At 37.5% G+C, this 21,330-nt stretch overlaps 1 protein-coding gene across 2 annotated transcripts in view; it reads right to left on the reverse strand.

Moving 5' to 3' along the window:
* Positions 1-21,330, reverse strand: part of LOC150098746 (structural maintenance of chromosomes flexible hinge domain-containing protein 1-like) — a 733,568-nt gene that overhangs the window by 96,143 nt on the left and 616,095 nt on the right. For both annotated transcript variants that reach the window (XM_090405871.1, XM_090405872.1), the window contains exon 42: positions 10,624-10,743. In XM_090405871.1, the coding sequence (XP_090261997.1) occupies positions 10,624-10,743 (120 nt within the window). The remainder of the gene's footprint in view (positions 1-10,623; positions 10,744-21,330) is intronic.

The following is a 21,330-nucleotide window of genomic DNA, read 5'->3' on the forward strand; positions in this document are numbered from 1 at the left end:
AAGGATGAATATTATTTCTGAAGATTACAACTGCAAATTCAGATGAATCAGCTTGTAGCAATTGTATAATTGATGATTTCGAGTAGAAAGTGGGTACACATTAAAATTTTTGAATCACGTGCAAAGGGGTCATGTGGTAGCACTCAACAGGATAAAAGGCTACACTAAGTAAATTGTGTTTGAAGGAAGCTATTTTCGCAAAGGAATAAAGTTGGAAACCTAGATGTCTTGTAATGTCTCAAAGACAATCATCTTGATGATTTCATGTGGAGAAGAATTATTGGAAAGCTTGAAGAAGACTGCAGGATTACTGATATTGCCAAAGAGTTTGGAATCTCATATAGCACTGTATCCAGGCCCTGGGCAGCTTTTCAAACCAACAAAATGTGTTCCAGATGTTTGCTAAGAGCTACCCTCACTCTGCCACAGAGCATGAAGACAGATTTTTGGTTATAACAGCAAAAGGTAATTAATGCACCATGGCAGGTCAGCTTACAAGTTGGCTCCATTCAAGTACAAATACAGATATCTTGACAGACTGTAGCAAGACATCTACAACAAGCAGACCTAGAGTCTGCATTCGCTTTATTCACAGATCATCATAGGGCATATTTTCAGTGGGGTATCCATAAAAATTGGATAAAACACCAATAGGCTAATGTATTCTTTACAGATGAGAGCCATTTTAGTCTTTCTTCCAATTCTAGACGCCACTTGATCTGGTGGGAAAATAGTACTGCTTACTATCATGAGAATGTTCTTGAAAGGGATAAATATGGTGGTGCTGGTGTGATGGTATGGTAAGACATTATGCTTAATAGATGCACCGAGCCACAAGTGCTGGGAAAAGGGACTATGACTGGTGAATATTGCAACTATTATTCAATATCATGTTCGACTGTTCTGTTGTGTTTTTTGTAGGCAAGGAATTCGTTATTATGGATGACAATGTAACTCCACATTGTCCATGAGCAGTGGAGATACTTCTGGAGACCGAGGATATTAATTGAATCAGGTGGACAGCATGTTTCCCTGATATCAACCCCATAGAACATGTTTGGGACATGTTCTATGGGGATGATAAAGGAGACACATTACTGCTTGAAAATCCCCTCCAGAAAACAAAGCCTCATCCTTGCTCTGAAGGAGTGGGCAAGTTTGCCTTAAGAACTCCAGAATCACTTGGTGCTAACATGGTATGACATTGCGAGAGCTGCATCACAGTTCAGGGAAGACATATTACATAGCGAAATGTCTTTCCGCAGTTTTATGTAAGCACTGTGCATTAATTCCTTAGCTACATCCTTAGGAAATTTAACTTTTGCCAAAAACATATTGCAATTCAATTTGCATGAAATTTATAACACGTTTTTTGTGTAACATAATTATTAGTATGGTGGTAATAAATTTAAGTCAACATCTGGCCGTAGTCATGAAAATTTTTTCATACACAGGTAAAAATGTAGTCGATCCTTAGCTTTTGGATACCAATGTAGGTATTGATTACCTTGATGGACCTGTTGTTTCATTCTGGTTGTCTCCACTAATGCAGGTTGCTAAGTCACCAGCGATGCCGATCTTGGGCCATTCTTCTCCATTTGTTTCATATCACTCTGGTTAGAAGGTCTTCCCACCTAGTTGGAGGTCTAACATTTGTGACACGGTTGCTTCACCTGTTGTCATTGAATCTTGCATGACCTGCTGCCATTGCCTTATCATCATATATGGTTTTCACTACTTCTTTTACTCCAGTTAATTTTTCCGATAGGTGTATTTGTGATGTTTTTTTTTTTTTTTTTTTTTTAATCCCTAAGATTCTTCTTTCCATGGCATGAAAACGTGGTGCTCCAAGTTTTGGAGAGGGGAAGTTAAAGATGGGAGGACACAGCTGTTGAACATGCTAGCTGTTAAATTAAAGATACCAAAAAAATTATATACTTGGTTTAATCCTTTATCCAAGTGTATGCAAACAAAGTTTGCACTTGAAGTATTTTCAGGACTAGGGCAACTCGTATAAGGAAGCTAAGCCTTCACATAACTTGCCTTAGTCTCTCTTAGATGCAAAGCACATCTACTTCTTGTGGACATGTATAATGCTATGCATTATGGGAAGGATCACTATCCAGACTGGTTTTGACTTTTATCTTCAGTGGGAGCCAGACCCAGAGGTGATACTGAGGTTGAATATTTTTTCATAAAATTTTTTATGAAAAAATATTCAACATATTTTTTTGAAAATTTCTAAAATGCTAGCTGTTATTATGATATCTAGCTTAGGATCTGTGATTATGGATTTGATATGGTTAAAGGAGGTCCATGCAGCTCTTTTTCTTCTTGACATTTCTTCAGAAATATCATTGTCCATGTTTATTATTTGAAACCAAGGTACGTGTAGGATTGTACACTTTCTAGGGTGAAATTATTTAGTTAGATTGTGTGGATTTGGCAGTATTTGTTTCTCATCCATTTGTTTTTGTCAGGGCAAATTTTTAGTTTTGTATTTTATTACAAGCATGATGCACTTAATGAAGCACTGTTTCAAGTTGCAGAGAGTCTTGAGCTATGAGCATTATATCATCTGAAAACGTTAATATTATAGAGCAGCTCCCCATCGATGTTTATGCCACCTTTTAAGTCGAATATCCGTAAAGTGCTTTCCAGAGTACACATAAAAAAGATTTGGTGATACGATATCTCCTTGTCGCACAGCTCGGTTTACGGTGATAGTTATAGGGTTGTCAAATAAGGTTATTTGTTTCCAGTAGTAAGACTTATACGTTGGTTAGACATAACTGGTAATTAATTTACGGAATTGACAACGCATATAAAGTAAATAAATTAAAGATAACTTTAATGAATCACTTCTATATTTCGGCAATGTCACATTGCCATCTTCGGGAACATAAAGATATGGTATGTGCACTAAGGAACTAACAAAGCAAATGAGGAAGAAAATAAGAACTAATTTTGTTCCTAAAGTCCTAATGGTGCCCTCTTGCGGGCTAATTTGGTAGTCTTGGCAGTTGGGCTGAAGTTCTCAAAATGAAAGTCTCCCAAATTTGGGGCAGTTTCATGCACCCAAATTTGTTGAGGTTAGGAACGTTTTTTAGAGCTGCTGAAGATTCTTTGAATAGTCTTTCGTATTTAAACTTGCTGCGATGGATTATTTTTGTCTTCTTCCAACGAATTTTATGGTGGGTATCTAAGGCATGGTCTGCCAGTCCAGAGCGGCTGTACTGGTGAAAACGGATGTAGTCTTGGTGTTCTGAAATCCTGATATTTGTTGTTCTGCCTGTTTGGCCAAAGTAGGACAATTTGCAGCTGCAAGGGACCTGGTATACACCAGGTAGGTCTAGGGGAAGTGGTTGGTCTTTGGTAGAGCGGATAAGGGATGCCAACTTTTTATATGGTCTGTAACAGGAAGTAAGGTCATATTTTTTGAGGATATTAGTTATTTTTTCAGAGGTGCCCTGGATGTAGGGGATAGTGATAGACTTGGTGTAGTCTTTATTGTGGAGGGGGGGAGGGGGGTTGTGGTTTATAGGTTTTAGTATTTTTTGGATTTTTTTGGGGTTGTAGCCATTGGCTAAGAAAGTGTTGAGGATGTGGTTTAGTTCCATAGTCAGGGCCTTGTCATCTGAGCAGATTAATTTTGCCCTGTTATATAGTGTTTTTATCACCCCATATTGTTGTGAGGGGGGGTGGTGGGATTGCTGGTGAATGTATCTGCCAGTGTGGGTGGGTTTTCTGTAAACAGAGAAAACCAAAGATCCATCAAGCTGGCGGGTGATTAAAGTGTCTAGGAAGGGGAGGGTGTTGTTTTCCTCTTTTTCTAAGGTGAACTGGACTCTGGGATGTTGGTTGTTTAAGTGTGTTAGGAAGGAGTGGAGTGTATCTGAGCCATGTGGCCAAATAGCAAACACATCATCCACATAACGAAGCCAAATAGTGGGTTTTTGTGGGGCGGAGTTTAAGGCTTTCTCTTCAAATGTCTCCATAAAGAAATTGGCCAAGGGTGGGGAAAGTGGTGAACCCATGGCTGTCCCCTCTATCTGTTTGTAGAACTTTCCTTGCCAAACGAAATAGCCTGAGTTCATTGTGAACTGAAATAGGGCTGAGATATCGGGAGGAAACTTGGCTTGGATGAGCTCAAAGGTTTCTTTGAGTGGGACATTAGTGAATAGGGAGGAGACGTCAAAACTGACCATTATGTCAGTGTGTTGGAGAGTGAGGTTTTCTATACTGGCTTTAAAGTGGGCCGAGTTTTTTATGTGTGATGGTGTGTTGCCAGTGTAGTGTGTGAGCGTTTTGGCTAAATGTTTGGCTAATTTATATGTGGGGGAATCAATGCCATCCACTATGGGACGTAATGGCACATTTTGTTTATGTATTTTTGGGAGTCCATATAATCGGGGGGGTCTAGAGTTATAAGGTTTAAGTTTGTTGGTGACTTCCACAGGCCAAGAAGTGACTTTCTTAAGGAGTCTGTGGATAGTTCTGATCTGAGAGTTGGTCGGATTATATTCAATGGGGAGGTAAGTAGTACGGTCTCGTATTAAAGAATTTAGCTTACCTTTGTAGTCTTTTTGATTGAGTACCACAGTGGCGCTTCCCTTATCAGCTTTGGTGATTACTATTTTTTTGTTGTTTTTTAATTCTTGTAGGGCTGTATATTCGTTTTTGGATAAGTTGGATTTTGGAGGTTTGGCTTTCGTGAGAACACCGACTACATCCAGTCTCACGTTGTTGGCGATGTGGTTAGGCAGGTTGCGAATTCCACGCTCTATTTGGATCATGATTTCTTCAGCAGGTATCCTTTTTGGAGCTAGGGCGAAATTGTGACCACGTGAAAGTGCGGTGAGTGCTTCAGGCTTTAAAACTGCCGACGAGAGGTTGACTACTGTGTTGAGTGGTGGCTGGGGTACAGAAGTAGAAGTCTTTGTCAGGTTTTCGTATTTTTTCACGTGCCGACTACGTATTTTTTCGAATTCCTTTCTTGCCGATGTGCATGAAATGTCATGAAGTATCGACCATAGATCAAGGCCGAGTGTGTTAGAAAGCTCTTCCTCTAGCGCCCGTAAGTTTTTGTTTTCGTCGGCAAGGAGAACGCGCGTCGCGGTAATTTGTTCTCTTAACAGGGCGAAGCTAGTGCGGTTGTAAATGCGTAGAGCTTTCTCGGAAGTGAAACGGTGCTTTAATTTGACACAGTTGGGGATCACTTTGTTATCCCGGCAGCGTTTTAGGAACGTCAGACGATTTATTTGCCTCGATATCTTCAACCTCAATTTGCCGTATTGACGGGCCTTTCGTGCGATTGCATCTCCGTGGATGATCATGATTCTAGTAGTAAGACTTATACGTTGGTTAGACATAACTGGTAATTAATTTACGGAATTGACAACGCATATAAAGTAAATTAATTAAAGATAACTTTAATGAATCACTTCTATATTTCGGCAATGTCACATTGCCATCTTCGGGAACATAAAGATATGGTATGTGCACTAAGGAACTAACAAAGCAAATGAGGAAGAAAATAAGAACTAATTTTGTTCCTAAAGTCCTAATGGTGCCCTCTTGCGGGCTAATTTGGTAGTCTTGGCAGTTGGGCTGAAGTTCTCAAAATGAAAGTCTCCCAAATTTGGGGCAGTTTCATGCACCCAAATTTGTTGAGGTTAGGAACGTTTTTTAGAGCTGCTGAAGATTCTTTGAATAGTCTTTCGTATTTAAACTTGCTGCGATGGATTATTTTTGTCTTCTTCCAACGAATTTTATGGTGGGTATCTAAGGCATGGTCTGCCAGCCCAGAGCGGCTGTACTGGTGAAACCAGATGTAGTCTTGGTGTTCTGAAATCCTGATATTTGTTGTTCTGCCTGTTTGGCCAAAGTAGGACAATTTGCAGCTGCAAGGGACCTGGTATACACCAGGTAGGTCTAGGGGAAGTGGTTGGTCTTTGGTAGAGCGGATAAGGGATGCCAACTTTTTATATGGTCTGTAACAGGAAGTAAGGTCATATTTTTTGAGGATATTAGTTATTTTTTCAGAGGTGCCCTGGATGTAGGGGATAGTGATAGACTTGGTGTAGTCTTTATTGTGGAGGGGGGGAGGGGGGTTGTGGTTTGCAGGTTTTAGTATTTTTTGGATTTTTTTGGGGTTGTAGCCATTGGCTAAGAAAGTGTTGAGGATGTGGTTTAGTTCCATAGTCAGGGCCTTGTCATCTGAGCAGATTAATTTTGCCCTGTTATATAGTGTTTTTATCACCCCATATTGTTGTGAGGGGGGGGGGGGATTGCTGGTGAATGTATCTGCCAGTGTGGGTGGGTTTTCTGTAAACAGAGAAAACCGAAAAACGAATATACAGCCCTACAAGAATTAAAAAACAACAAAAAAATAGTAATCACCAAAGCTGATAAGGGAAGCGCCACTGTGGTACTCAATCAAAAAGACTACAAAGGTAAGCTAAATTCTTTAATACGAGACCGTACTACTTACCTCCCCATTGAATATAATCCGACCAACTCTCAGATCAGAACTATCCACAGACTCCTTAAGGAAGTCACTTCTTGGCCTGTGGAAGTCACCAACAAACTTAAACCTTATAACTCTAGACCCCCCCCGATTATATGGACTCCCAAAAATACATAAACAAAATGTGCCATTACGTCCCATAGTGGATGGCATTGATTCCCCCACATATAAATTAGCCAAACATTTAGCCAAAACGCTCACACACTACACTGGCAACACACCATCACACATAAAAAACTCGGCCCACTTTAAAGCCAGTATAGAAAACCTCACACTCCAACACACTGACATAATGGTCAGTTTTGACGTCTCCTCCCTATTCACTAATGTCCCACTCAAAGAAACCTTTGAGCTCATCCAAGCCAAGTTTCCTCCCGATATCTCAGCCCTATTTCAGTTCACAATGAACTCAGGCTATTTCGTTTGGCAAGGAAAGTTCTACAAACAGATAGAGGGGACAGCCATGGGTTCACCACTTTCCCCACCCTTGGCCAATTTCTTTATGGAGACATTTGAAGAGAAAGCCTTAAACTCCGCCCCACAAAAACCCACTATTTGGCTTCGTTATGTGGATGATGTGTTTGCTATTTGGCCACATGGCTCAGATACACTCCACTCCTTCCTAACACACTTAAACAACCAACATCCCAGAGTCCAGTTCACCTTAGAAAAAGAGGAAAACAACACCCTCCCCTTCCTAGACACTTTAATCACCCGCCAGCTTGATGGATCTTTGGTTTTCTCTGTTTACAGAAAACCCACCCACACTGGCAGATACATTCACCAGCAATTCCCCCCCCCCTCACAACAATATGGGGTGATAAAAACACTATATAACAGGGCAAAATTAATCTGCTCAGATGACAAGGCCCTGACTATGGAACTAAACCACATCCTCAACACTTTCTTAGCCAATGGCTACAACCCCAAAAAAATCCAAAAAATACTAAAACCTATAAACCACAACCCCCCTCCCCCCCTCCACAATAAAGACTACACCAAGTCTATCACTATCCCCTACATCCAGGGCACCTCTGAAAAAATAACTAATATCCTCAAAAAATATGACCTTACTTCCTGTTACAGACCATATAAAAAGTTGGCATCCCTTATCCGCTCTACCAAAGACCAACCACTTCCCCTAGACCTACCTGGTGTATATCAGGTCCCTTGCAGCTGCAAATTGTCCTACTTTGGCCAAACAGGCAGAACAACAAATATCAGGATTTCAGAACACCAAGACTACATCCGGTTTCACCAGTACAGCCGCTCTGGGCTGGCAGACCATGCCTTAGATACCCACCATAAAATTCGTTGGAAGAAGACAAAAATAATCCATCGCAGCAAGTTTAAATACGAAAGACTATTCAAAGAATCTTCAGCAGCTCTAAAAAACGTTCCTAACCTCAACAAATTTGGGTGCATGAAACTGCCCCAAATTTGGGAGACTTTCATTTTGAGAACTTCAGCCCAACTGCCAAGACTACCAAATTAGCCCGCAAGAGGGCACCATTAGGACTTTAGGAACAAAATTAGTTCTTATTTTCTTCCTCATTTGCTTTGTTAGTTCCTTAGTGCACATACCATATCTTTATGTTCCCGAAGATGGCAATGTGACATTGCCGAAATATAGAAGTGATTCATTAAAGTTATCTTTAATTTATTTACTTTATATGCGTTGTCAATTCCGTAAATTAATTACCAGTTAAGGTTATTTGTGTAGAGCTACCAGTGTTAATTTCTTTAACTAGATTGATGTAGACAGGATCAATGCCTTGTTCTAGTAGTGCCTGTAAAATTGCATTATGTTCTATGGTGTTGAAGGCTTTTTTAAAGTCAATAAATAGAAAAGAAAGAGAGAGATCTGGTATTCTTTGCCGCATGAGGCAGTTCTAGATGGCTGGAATTTCTTTTAATTATTGTAGGTTTAAGGGAAAGAAGCTGCAGCTGCTTTACTCTAATCATTTCGATAAGAAGCATGAAATGTAGTGATTTTTTGATATTGCAGCACTGGTGAAACCAGTGCTGTAATAGCCAAGTGTAGCAAAGTGCAATAGCAAAATGCAAACTATAAAATGAATACCAAAATCTATATGATCTTTTAACTTCTAAATGCTATACCAGGAACTATAGTTTATCTACACAAGAATTATATATGTTTAAGAGATATCCAGCTCAACAACGTTTTAGTGTACATCACTGTTTGTCAGTAATTCAGATGTTCACATCTTTCTTACATCTTGTCATATCATCGTTTAACTTCATTTTTTTTCCAATTAATAATGGCAAAAATTAATAGTATTGGATAAATTAATGGAATAAAGGCCATTTGCATGTAAAGAACAATTCAGTAAGTTAAATCAGGATCTTAGTAAGTTAAATCTTATCTTCCTAGTTATAAGTGCTAATTGTTTCTCATATACAACTGAAGGGTAAATACAGTTCTGCTTTTCAACTGATACCAGCAAAATGTTGTGGTCAGGAGGGATCAAACTCTCTCTCAGCCTTTACACAAAAATGTTGGTATAGTATGGTGAAAAGTATAAGTTTAAAGAAATTTACTGAAATGGATAGATTCAAAAGTGGCAGAAAAAGCTTAACTGATGAAGGCTATTCATCAGCCAATCGAAAATTTTAATAATGACTGGGTTAATCCTCCGACATAGTCACACTGATATTGTTCTGGGATGTTGATAGACCTGTTTTGAACATTACTGAGAATGCCTAATAAGTGCCCAGAGTACAACATATTGCCTCATGATTGAGAATGTAGAGGAGACCCTTTACAATATAAGAACTAAAATCAGATATTCTTTCTTACCTGCAAGTCCTTAAGATTTTAATCAGTCACACATTATCATTTTTCTGTTGTTTAAAAAATGCTCTATTGCATATACAATTTCCACCTTTTTTTATTATTTTTTAAATAATTCTATCATTGAAAAGTTATAAACCTATGCAATTTAGAACGATGGATGAGTTAAAGCTGCATATAATCCTGAAGCATCAGAAAATCCATTTTAAGCCAATAAATAAATAAAGAGGAGGAAAAAGGCTTCCGCTGTGTGATAAAGACCATCTATTATCTGAGAACATTCATAAAAATTCATGAACTATAGCAGCCTGCAAGAGAAAGAGCAGAGATGCTGTCCACTTAGCAAACCACAACAGCTACCATCATCATCATCAAATTCCTGACATGTACCCTCTACAGGTGTACAGGATATGATAGTACTACATGAAGAACTTACACCATTACTAACTTCCTATCTACAATTTTCCTCCAAATCAGTCTGTTACTTGTCAAGACTCCAACATTATCAGATCTTATATTTCTATCATCTAAGGCACTTTGTACCGTATCAATCTGCCTATATCTTGGTCTTCCTCTGGGTCGTTTTCCTGTCAACCTGGCAGAGAACATTTGTTTTGCTAATCTTTCCTCTCCCATTCCATTTAAGTGACCATACCACCCGAGATTAGCTCTGCTAACACATTCCTGAATGCTAACAATGTCAACTTCTCCTAATATCCTCGTTTTTAATATGATATTGCCACTTACACCTTTAATTTTTCTCAGGATTCTCACATCTGTGGTCTCTAGTCTTTAGTCAAGTATTTACTTCTAACCCAGCTCTCAGATCCATAAATTAAAATTAGCTTGAACACTTTTGTTGTATATAGCTATTTTAGTGTTTTGACTAATTTCTTTCTTATTCCATATAAATTTATTCAGCTGACTTACTACCATACCAGCTTTGTTGATTCTGTTGTGTATTTCCATATTTAATTTACATCTTCACTAAAATTTGATGCCTAAGTAGCTGAAATATTTTACTTGTTCTATAGGTTTTCTATTCACACAACAGCTAATGAATAAAAATGCAATTTTGCAAAAATAACACACTACTATTAAACTAGACTTTTAACTGAACCAAAAATTAGCATAAGCATCTCAAATTATGGATGCACATATACAATGTGTGTGTGTGTGTGTGTGTGTGTGTGTGTGTGTGTGTGTGTGTGTGTGTGTGTGTGTGTGTGTGTGTGTGTGTGTTAATATTTGCTTTAATATCAAAAACTAAAATTATTACCTTATCCAAAACATTAGGTTCATCAGGTGCAGGAGGAATGCTACACTGTCTTCGTTTCATTCTTTCTACTTTTTGTCTATTTTGAATGCATTTATCTATAGCATTTTTGATCTGATTTAGCTAAAAAATAAACAAAAAATAAATAAATAAAAAAAAAAAAAACATGTCCAAAATGTAGGCAAATTTCAGATTTCAGAAGAGTTTCATAAACTATATTTTAAGTACAGCATTCTGAAATGAAAGTATTAGACAGTAAAATGCATAGCTAATTTCATCAAAAAGTAATGAGTTACTATAAAATACATCAATTGAGAAAAATTAAATTTTGTATATAATCTAAGATTTGGAAAAACATTTTCATGTTGTTCCTAAAATTATGTATAATAAAATACAGCAAAGATCATCAAACTTATCAAAATTGGGAGTCTGTTTGGCCGAGTGGTTAGCATACGCGTTCTCCAACCAACAGGCTGTGGATTCAAATCCCAGCCTGGCACGGATGTTTGTGATTGTCTTTGGATAGAAGATGAATTCCATTGTGTGGTGTGAGACCACAGTCCCACTTATTAGAGGCCTAAAGTGGTTTGAACAAGTTCCATGTTTGCTCTCTAGAGCAGGGTTTCTAGACTATGCAAAAATGAATTAAAAAATATAGGGAAAAAAAAAAATGGAATGGAGCTGCCTTTATTTATTGACTGGTAAAGCTACATTAGCAAATTAGATTGTTCTTAATTGCTATAAGCACTAACCATACATTATTGTTGGATTCTAATTATGTAGAAAATAGAATAAATGTTATTTGATTCAGAATCCAACATGATTTTCTGTCACAAGAACTATATTTGTAAATATTATTTAATGTAAATAACATAAATTATAACTGATATCATATAACTACCTTAATTATGTCAAATATTTAATTGCTTAATCAAAGAAATGTGTTAATGGTAAATAGATTCTGTATTAAATGTTATTAAGCTATTTTATTTGTTCTTATGTCAATATTATAAAGTCTTATATTTGTAATTTAACTACGCATTTGTTGAAATGCGATTATTCTATTTATTCTTTTGTGAAAGTTGAATGTTATGTAATAACTCAATGTAGTTGTATAGCCTAATGTAACATTCGCGAGAATGTTTACGTTTATCGGTTGTCATAGAGACGCGTGAAATAAACGAGCGCGAGTGAAGGGAGCGTGACGAGAACAAGAAGAGAAAATAGATACGTAGTAAGGGGAGTCGGAACAGAACTTTGGAACTAAATGGTAGCAAGGAGGAAAACTAAAGAAGTAGAAGTAAATAAAAGGTTCTTAAGGGCAGGAGTTAAGCGGATATTTTTTTTATATAAGTGAATCTTATAGTTGGCTGAAAGCAAAGTCAGCCGTGGTAATAAAAGAAAATTAATGCCGTAGTCGGATAATTTAGAGAACTGGACATTCAAAGAAGAATTCTGAATAAATCCAGTCAGTCTAGAATTACGACTTATTTCTATGCTACCATATAAGGAATTATACGGAGTTTAACTAGTTGATGAGTGATAAACAAGAATAATTAATGTACCCTATAGTTGTTGTCTGAAGTTATAAAGCGCGATTAATAATGTTCTAGTTATAACCTTGGAGAATTCTTATAAATGTGTTTGGCAAGTATAATAAATATGATTTGAAAGTGTGCTCACAAAATATTGGAAGTACTGAAGATTATTTCTGGTAAGGACAGTCATATTAGTTTATTTCGGTGTATGAAGATTTAAGTATTAGTTCCGTTGCGCTGTTTCTAACATTAACTGTAGCATATCATCAAGACTGAGAGTTGAAAATATAGTTACATTGAAATGATATCTACCGTGGTTAGTGCCTGTTATGAGTTAATCATAGAGTGTAGCTGAGAGATACATAGAAACTGATTAAATAAGAAATTCTATTGTAATAAATTGAGTAAAGAAACTTTGTGATTCTGAAACTGTGAATTTGTATGTGAAAGTTTGGAAGATTGAATTAATATGAATGACTTGACCTGATGTACTAACTTGACTGAGTTGTCATATTTAGAAGTGGAATTCATGTATTTGTTATATAACCATATATTAAATGTTTTGTTTGTTAATTTAAATATTGTGTTTGCCTGAATTTCTTTTTACTGCACTGTTCACAAAAATTCGAATCTAGCGGGAATCCCAGAAAGAAAATAAATACCATCGGCCTGAATGAATGAAAAGACTGCTAACTAATTTTGAATTGATCCTACTAATTCATATAGACTTATCTAAGGATAGAGTGGCACAGTATAATAGAAATTTCTCTACCCTTAGATCAGTGATTAATTTGCAATTAGTTTTCCTTTATTTTATGAAAGTGACTTTTAGCAAAATGGCGGATTCGAACGTTAAGAGAACACGTCATGACAATTGCTATAAGCACTAACCATACATTATGTATATATATCTACTCTATAATATAAAATGATAAGCCTTTTTTTGTCAAGTTATTTGAAACTCAGTGTCTAGTCTTCAAAATTCAAGGAGAACCGGCCTATCAGTCCGGAACCCGGGGGGGGACCTCCTTTCAAGTTTTCAAAATTGATTCATCAGAATTCAAGGAGAACTGGCCTATCAGTCTGGAACGCTGGGGGTTGGGCGACATAGGCATCAGGGGGGTAGACCACCCTTTCAAGTTTTCAAAATCAAGTCATCAGAATTCAAGAACTGGCCTACCAGTCTGAAACTCGGGGGGGGGGCAAGGGTGTCAGGGGGTTGAGCTCCCACCCCTAGTGTGTGTGTGTATAAAGACCCTATCTAATTTTGTCTCACAGCAAACTGAATAAAATAAATTACTTTCGAACCAACCCAATTCCATTTAGCACACTGATCTCATTCGTCATGTAGTTAGTTCATAGAATGTTTTCACTTTGCTATCTGATAATGTCTCTGAAATGGTGCCAGCACACCATCATACCTCTGGCATGTCATACATTTCTACAGGTTTTTTTTTAATTGTTATCTTTTTAAAGCTAGAGTTTTGATTTATTGTTCTTTATACTTTTCATTTATTATGTTTCTATCTTGCCATTTTGTCTTTAGATTTAGTAATTCCATATCTTCACATTATTTTTTATCTAATATTATTTTTGGTGGAATTATCAAATTTAATACTGAATTTAGCATCCTTACCTACAAAAATTCATGCATGTTCTAACTTCTTATTCTTTATATATATATATATATATATAATTTATATATAATTCAAATTAATGACTATTTCATTTGTGGTAATTTATATTCAGTGACAAAAAGTAATAAAGTTTGATAGTTTGTTTTTTTATTTATTTAAAAGTCCACTTTTCTTTAAAGAAGAGTGATTGAACCAATAATTTATGAAATATCATAAAGCAATTTTGAATTTCACTGTAGTCACACATTTCTATACCACTGTCATGTAGAACATACTTATGATTCATGAATTTCATCAAGGAAAAATCTTTTGTCCTAGTCAAAATCAGCAGGTAGTACTGAGAAATCTATGATCGGAAAAGTTCGTGATCTGGCTATAAAACCAGAACCATTATGACAAAAGCCATTAAATGAACAATGCCACCATTGTCAAAAAATTCTGACACTTGCAATGCTGCTGCAAAGCCAATTTCCACTGCAAATGTGGAGAAAACCACACAAGAGATTCCTGCAAAAAATCAAAGCAGAGCCAGTTAAATGCACCAACTGTGGCAGACCACATCCTGCCAACTATAGAGGGTGTAAGCAATATTTGACCACCCAAAAATCAATAAAAGAAAGTCCCATCAACAACTGCACAGGCACCCACAGCAAATGCTGACAACCACCAATGGCACAACAAACTAGCCAAGCATGTCTCATACGGAGAGATGGTGGCTACAAAACCTGCAAGAAAAACTGAATCCCAACACCCAACCAAATCCAGCAAAGCTGCAGTCATACCAGCCACTCTGGGCAATATGTTAATAGAGCTCAAAAAAGCAAACCTGAGCCAGGACTTCACAAACAATCCTTACTGCACTAGTTAATGGTTAACAAGTGTAGAAGGCCAAATTCTCTACAGATTGTGTTCTGGAGTTCCAATGGCCTAGGAAACAAAATATATGAACTACAAGAATTTATGACATGCTATAGTGCTCAGGTAATCCTTGTAAATGAAACGCACCTTCAACCAGCTGACAACCCAAAGTTTTAGAGGGGGGGGGGCACAGCCATATTTGTCAACCTCAATGAAATTGTAAATCCTGCCACTACCAACAGAGAAATCACAGGAGTGGCAATCCAAACTGCAAATGCAGGTCCCTTGAAAATATACTCCATGTATATATATATATATATCCCTGAGTATATAAAAGGGGATATATATATATATATATATAAATATAAAAAAACAAACAATTAATGGAAGAAGACTGGGCTGAAATTCTATATACAAAGGAGACTTAAATGCTAAGCATACAGCCTGGAGCAGCAGAAATACAAATCAAAGTTGTCAAACCCTCCATGACTTTGTTGCTGCCAGCACACCCACTTACTACGATGTGGCAGGATGTTCTGATGTCCTTGATATAGCAATACTATAATATAACATGTATAGATACCAAATAAATGCAATGAATGACCTCAGCTCTGACCACAATCCAGTTTTATTCCAACTGGGCTTACACACGAAAGTATCCCAGATTTGGCCCCCAACTGACAAAACTAAACACTGCTCTGCACAAATTAGTTGGCCCAGTTCCAGCCACTGACTCAAAGGAAAAAATTATAACCCAATTCTGAACTTAGAAAAGAGATAACAACTGCATTAACAGCTGATGTCCTTGACACAGTGATACTACAAAACATTGCACATGAATAAGTGTGATGGATAATCTCAGCTCTGACCACAAACCAGTTTCACTCTAACTGGGCTTACAACATGAATATATCCCAGATCAGGTCCCAACTGTCAATTGGACAAGGCTAAAGAGTTGCAAATGAATCTGCTGGCCCAGCTCCAGCCATCGACTTAAAAGAAAAAAATTGATGATTTAATTTCAAGCTTAAAAAAGCAGATAGAAACTGCATTAAGAGCTATCACGACAGATGTGCCATGCACAAATTCAGACCGACTTTCAAATGAAATTAAAACCTCAATCCATGAAAAGAAAAGAGCCAGGTACCAATACCACAGAACACTGGACCCAAAACACCGACAAGTGCTCAATAGGACTATAAAGGAAGATAAGCACTTAGAAACTATTGAAATCAACAGTTGGAGGACAAAACTTCAGTCCTTAAAAATAGGTGGGCCAGATGCTTCAGAAAATTACTAAAGCTTGACACCATAAACTTTCTCCACCAATCCATGATGAACTTGGTCTGGTTTACCATGACATAGGCAAAGTTGAAGCCTTTGCCGACAGCCTGGAGAAGTAGTGTAGTCCAAACTACACTTATGTAGATTTAGACTTTATGAGTAAAGTACACAAACCCTATCAAACTGACATCACTACTGAGGTATGTGAAATCATTATCAAACTTAAGAAAAAGAAAGCACCAGTCCTAAACAGGATTTCTAACAAAATCATTAAATGCCTGCCACATAAAGCTGTAATGCACATTGTTGCTATTATTAATACAATATTAAGATATCACTACTTCCCTGCACAATGGAAAGTAGCAAATGTAAATTAATCCCAAAACCAGGAAAAGCTGCACATCGTCCCCAAAACTATTGCCCAATCGGCATGCTTTCCTGCCTAGGAAAAATAGCTGAGAGGGTAATACTAATAAGACTGCAGAAAGTCACTAAAGAATTAAATCTCATCCCTGATGAGCAATCTGGATTCCAAGAGAATCACTCCACAGAAAAACAAGTTCTCAGAGTGGTGGAAAACATTAGCATAGGGTTCAACTGGAAGCTGCTGCTGCTGATGATGATGATGATTTATGGTTTTAAAGGCACAAGGATAGCAAAGGTCATACTGCACCACATCAAATGCTATAGCAGTACATAAGATAAGACAATCAAACTATGACCTATTGGCAGGAGAGTGGGTACAATAACCATTCTGCTCACTGGAAGTGTACATAGGGACAATCTTCCTTGACATTGCCAAAGCATTTGACAAAATATGGCACACAGGGATTCTTTTCAAACTCCTGCAGGCCAAATTCCCACTAATGCTGGTCAAACTTACCAAATCATACCTCAGTGATCACAAACTCCAGGTAAAGCTACAGAGAATTAGATCATCTGAATGCAAAATCACAGCAAGCATCCCTCCAGGGTTTCCTGTAATATCACCTCTGCTCTTTGTTAGCTATGAGGCTGACATCCCACACACTGTTGCCACCACAATGGTGCTATATGCAGATGATACTGAAATTAGGTTGCAAGGCTGCTGCTCCTTGCAACCTAGATTGGCAACTGAAAAACAGCTGCAAAATGCAGTCTTAGTACTAGAATAATGGTTCGAAAAATGGTACATCGATGTTAATGCAGACAATATGCAGCTCACCTCCCAACAGATTTTTAGGAATGACTTGAAGCTGCAACTCCTCTATCAATCTACAGTCCTTGTATCAGTCGTTGTCAAGTGGTGTTGGAAATGACAAAATATTACTATTTATGAAATATTGGTTTCATTCTAAAAAAATAATAATAAAATGAAAATTTAGAATTATGGTTCTTTTTATAATTCCTTCTGCACATTAGAATTGGTACTTCAATGTGCTTGATAAGAAATTAATATTTATATTTAAAAAATGTAAAGTATTTGAGATTAATTGTATTTACCAGATATCTGATAATTGTAATATGTTCAATGGTTCTTTATTCTAATTCACAATTGTTAAATGTAAAATGAGATCTGTAGTTCATCGTAAAGTAATCTCCTTTTGTTAATGATGATTAATGTGTGTAGCTATTATTAAATTCTTGCTTGCTGCTTATTAGACCACGTGCACATGATCACCAAGGAGACTGATGGGTGACTGACAGCTGACAGAGAGAGAGAGAATGCAGTAGCAGAATAATGAAGAGAGAGAGAATGAAAGTTTGAGAATGCCAACTAGAGACTTTTGTTTCAGGAAGTTTTGAAAAACTTGGCAGTTGCAATGCATTAATAAAAGATTCCAAAAAGGAATCTTAGCAAGGTGAATCCTTTACTGAAAAACTGATACTCTTAACAAGCAAGTGAATAGTAATAAAAGGAAATATTAAACATGCGAATGAAATTGAGTCTTGGAGAAGAGTGGGTGGTCATATTATGTGTATATGCCCCACAAGTTGGTTGTACAGCAGAGGAAAAAGATGAGTTCTGGAACATGTTAGATGAAGAAATGAGGGAATTGGAAGAAAATGAGATGGTGATTGTTGGAGGAGACTTGAACGGACATATAGGAAGACAGAATAGAGACTGTGAAAGGGTGCATGATGGCCACGGAGTGGGAATGATGAAATAGGAAGGAGAGAGGGTTGTGGACTTTGCAGTAGTGTTTGATCTGACAATTGTGAACTCGTTTTTCTACAAGAGGGAAGAACATTTGATAACATTTAGGAGTGGTAACAACAGTTCACAAATTGACTACATTTTGACTAGAAGAAAACATCTTAAGGTTGTGACAAATTGTAAAGTAATTCCAACAGATCAAGTAGCACAACAACACTGACTGCTGTGCGCAGACTTTAAAATAAGATCGAAGATAAGAACTTCTGGATGCCATAGGATGAAGACAATTAAGTGGTTTCACTTAAAAGAGAGTGTGAGGAATCGTTTTAGGGAGAGTGTGTTAGAGAGGATTTCGGATGGACTGGAAAGTGTACAAGATTGGTGGAAACATAATTCAAAAGTAATCCTGAGCTGTGCAATCGAGGTGCTTGGCGAGACATCTGGAAAGGTTAGAGAGCAGAAGGAGGGTTGGTGGTGGAATAATGATGTACAAGTGGCAGTGACAGCTAAGAGGAAGGCAAAGCAGAAGTGGGATGAGTCAAGAGTAGAAGAGGACAGAGAGGTGTACAGAGAGAGAAAGCAAGAAGCCAAGAGAGTTGTGGCACAGGCGAAGGTCATGGCATATCAAGATCTGTATGATCAATTAGAAACAAAGGAAGGACAGAGAAAAATTTACCAACTAGCAAAATGTAGAAATAAAGCAGCAAAAGACATCTTACATGTGAGGCAGATCAAAGATGCTGAAGGAAGAGTATTATGGAGGGATGTGGACATAAGAAACAGATGGAAAATATACTTTGAGGTACTTTTGAATGAGGAAAATGCAAGGACTCACAGAGGAGATGGGCAGCCCTCTGAGGGGATGGTGCAGAACATCAGTAGAGTGGAAGTGACGGAGGCTATGTAGAGGATGAGGAATGGAAAATCGGTGGGTAGGCCCCGACAGAATTCCAGTGGAGGCATGGAAGGCACTGGGGGAAGAGGGAATTGACCTGCTGTGGGACCTGTTCATGAAAGTTTGCCAACAGGAAAATATACCCGAGGAATGGAAGGAGAGTACTCTTGTCCCCATCTACAAGGATAAAGAGGGTGCACAAGACCATAAAAATTACAGAGGAATAAAGTTGATGTCCCACACAATGAAAATTCTAGAAAGGGTTCTTGATGGTAGATTGAGAAAGGAGGTGGAGACTGCAAAGGAACAATTTGGCTTCATGCCTGGCAGATTACCAACAGATGCTATCTTTGGGTTACGGCAGATGATGGAAAAGTATCGAGAGAAACAAATATCTGGCATTTATTGATCTGGAGAAAGCATATGATAGAGTGCCACCAAGGCAAGAAGTCTGGAGATGTCTGAGGGAGAAGAAGGTGCCGAAGAAATATGTCAGGTTGGTGCGGGAAATGTACAGAAATGTGAAGACAAGTGTTCGGACCTGTCTGGGACAGACAGAAAGTTTTCAAGTAACAGTTGGCTTGCATCAAGGGTCAGCATTAAGTCCGTTTCTGTTTAATATTGTGATGGAGGTGAGAAAAGATGCGCCTTGCACGTTGTATGCAGATGACATCTTGCTGTGTGCAGATTCAAGAGAAGAAGCGGGAACTAAACTGGAAAGATGGAGAAAAGTACTGGAAGAGAGAGGTATGAGACTGAGCAGAAGTAAGACAGAGAGAGTATATGTGTTGTGCAGTGGGCGGCAGCCAAGAGACAGATCTGGAGCTGGAAGGAAATGTCATCAGGAAGGTGAGAGACTTTAGATACTTAGGTTCAACAGTGAAAGAAGATGGAGGAGCCGAGAAGGAAGTGGGATGCAGGATATAAGTGGGTTGGAGGAACTGGAGGGAGATGGCTGGAGTGTTATGCGATAAGAGGGTGCCGATCAATCTGAAAGGCAAAATTTATAGGACAGTAGTGAGGCCAGCTATGACATATGCTATAAAAACTGTGGCTCTGAGGAAAAATTACATCAGCAGGATGGAAGTAGCAGAGATGAGAATGCTTAGGTGGATGTGTGGTGTGACCAGAAAGGATCGTCTGAGAAATGACTATGTCAGAGATGGTTTGGTCATGTGATGAGGAGGGAGGACGAATATGAGGGAAGAGGGGTCATGCAGATAGATGTGCAAGGAAGGTGGAAGCGAGGGCAGCCAAAGACAGGAAAGTGTGGAGGAGACTCATTACAAATAGTGACCCCACTTAAGTGGGAGAAACTGCAGAAAAAGAAGAAGATTAAACAGGCATTCTATTTCAATATTCAAAGAAATCATGTCTCAAGGACACTGGCAATATTGACATATGATTTTCTCAGAAACAAGTGATGGAATTTGACAAAATATGAAAATGTAAAGTAGCATTAATGAAGAGCTCTACTTTGGTACATTTTGTTCATAAAATAGTAAAATTTTCTCTGGTAAAAATTTTGTGATTTCTGTTTTTTCTTGTAATAAAAGTGACTCAGGTAAGAACAATTATAGTCAGTGAAACAGTAAGGATAAATGGGAAAAAATATATGCTAAATAAGGATACATTGTATAGTCCAATGAAAGTTAACAAGTTTTGAATTTTGGGAAAAAGTCCGATAAAAAAACTGGCTCTAATGAACAATTATTGTTTTTGTAATAATTTGTTGTGAAAAACAAATTGCTCAGTCTGGTAGACTGATCAGGTATGTGTTAAACAAACCAATAAAGAATGAGTCAGAGAGGGAATAAATTTATCCTCTAAAGATAAAAGATATCTCAAAAGTATAGTTTTATTGCAGAAGGCCTTGGATTCAAATATTTTTGTAGTTCTTGCAAAATAGCAGTAAATCACAATGAAAGGGTACCCTTTAACCATTCTCAAATACTATACATACATGCAGCAATATTATATGCAGTGAATAGCAGTACTGATTTCCGACTTTACATCTAAAGTACAACTTATATGCCTTCTTGAGAGAAGAGCTTGCCGCTTTTTTTCTAACTCACTAAAATGCACTTTAAATGCATAATTCAATTTATAAAAAAGCAAATGCTTACATGAGCACAAAAATCAGCAACTCAGAGAAGTAACTATATATATCTGCCTGCTTTTGTTTTTGTAGTGTATTCATTGCACATGAATGAAGCTATCTAATGAGAGAAGTCACTAGCTCATGCTACTGACTTCTGTTAGACATCTTTTGTCCAACAGAAGCAGAAAAGATGTCATTTTAGCATTGAGAACATACAATTATATTAAAATCATCTAAGTTCAGTGTTATATAGGGGTATT

The sequence above is a fragment of the Typopeltis vanoorti genome, chromosome 15, assembly GCF_054136105.1.
Source record: "Typopeltis vanoorti isolate ZY-2024b chromosome 15, IOZ_Tvanoo_1.0, whole genome shotgun sequence".
Lineage (NCBI taxonomy): Eukaryota > Metazoa > Arthropoda > Arachnida > Uropygi > Thelyphonidae > Typopeltis > Typopeltis vanoorti.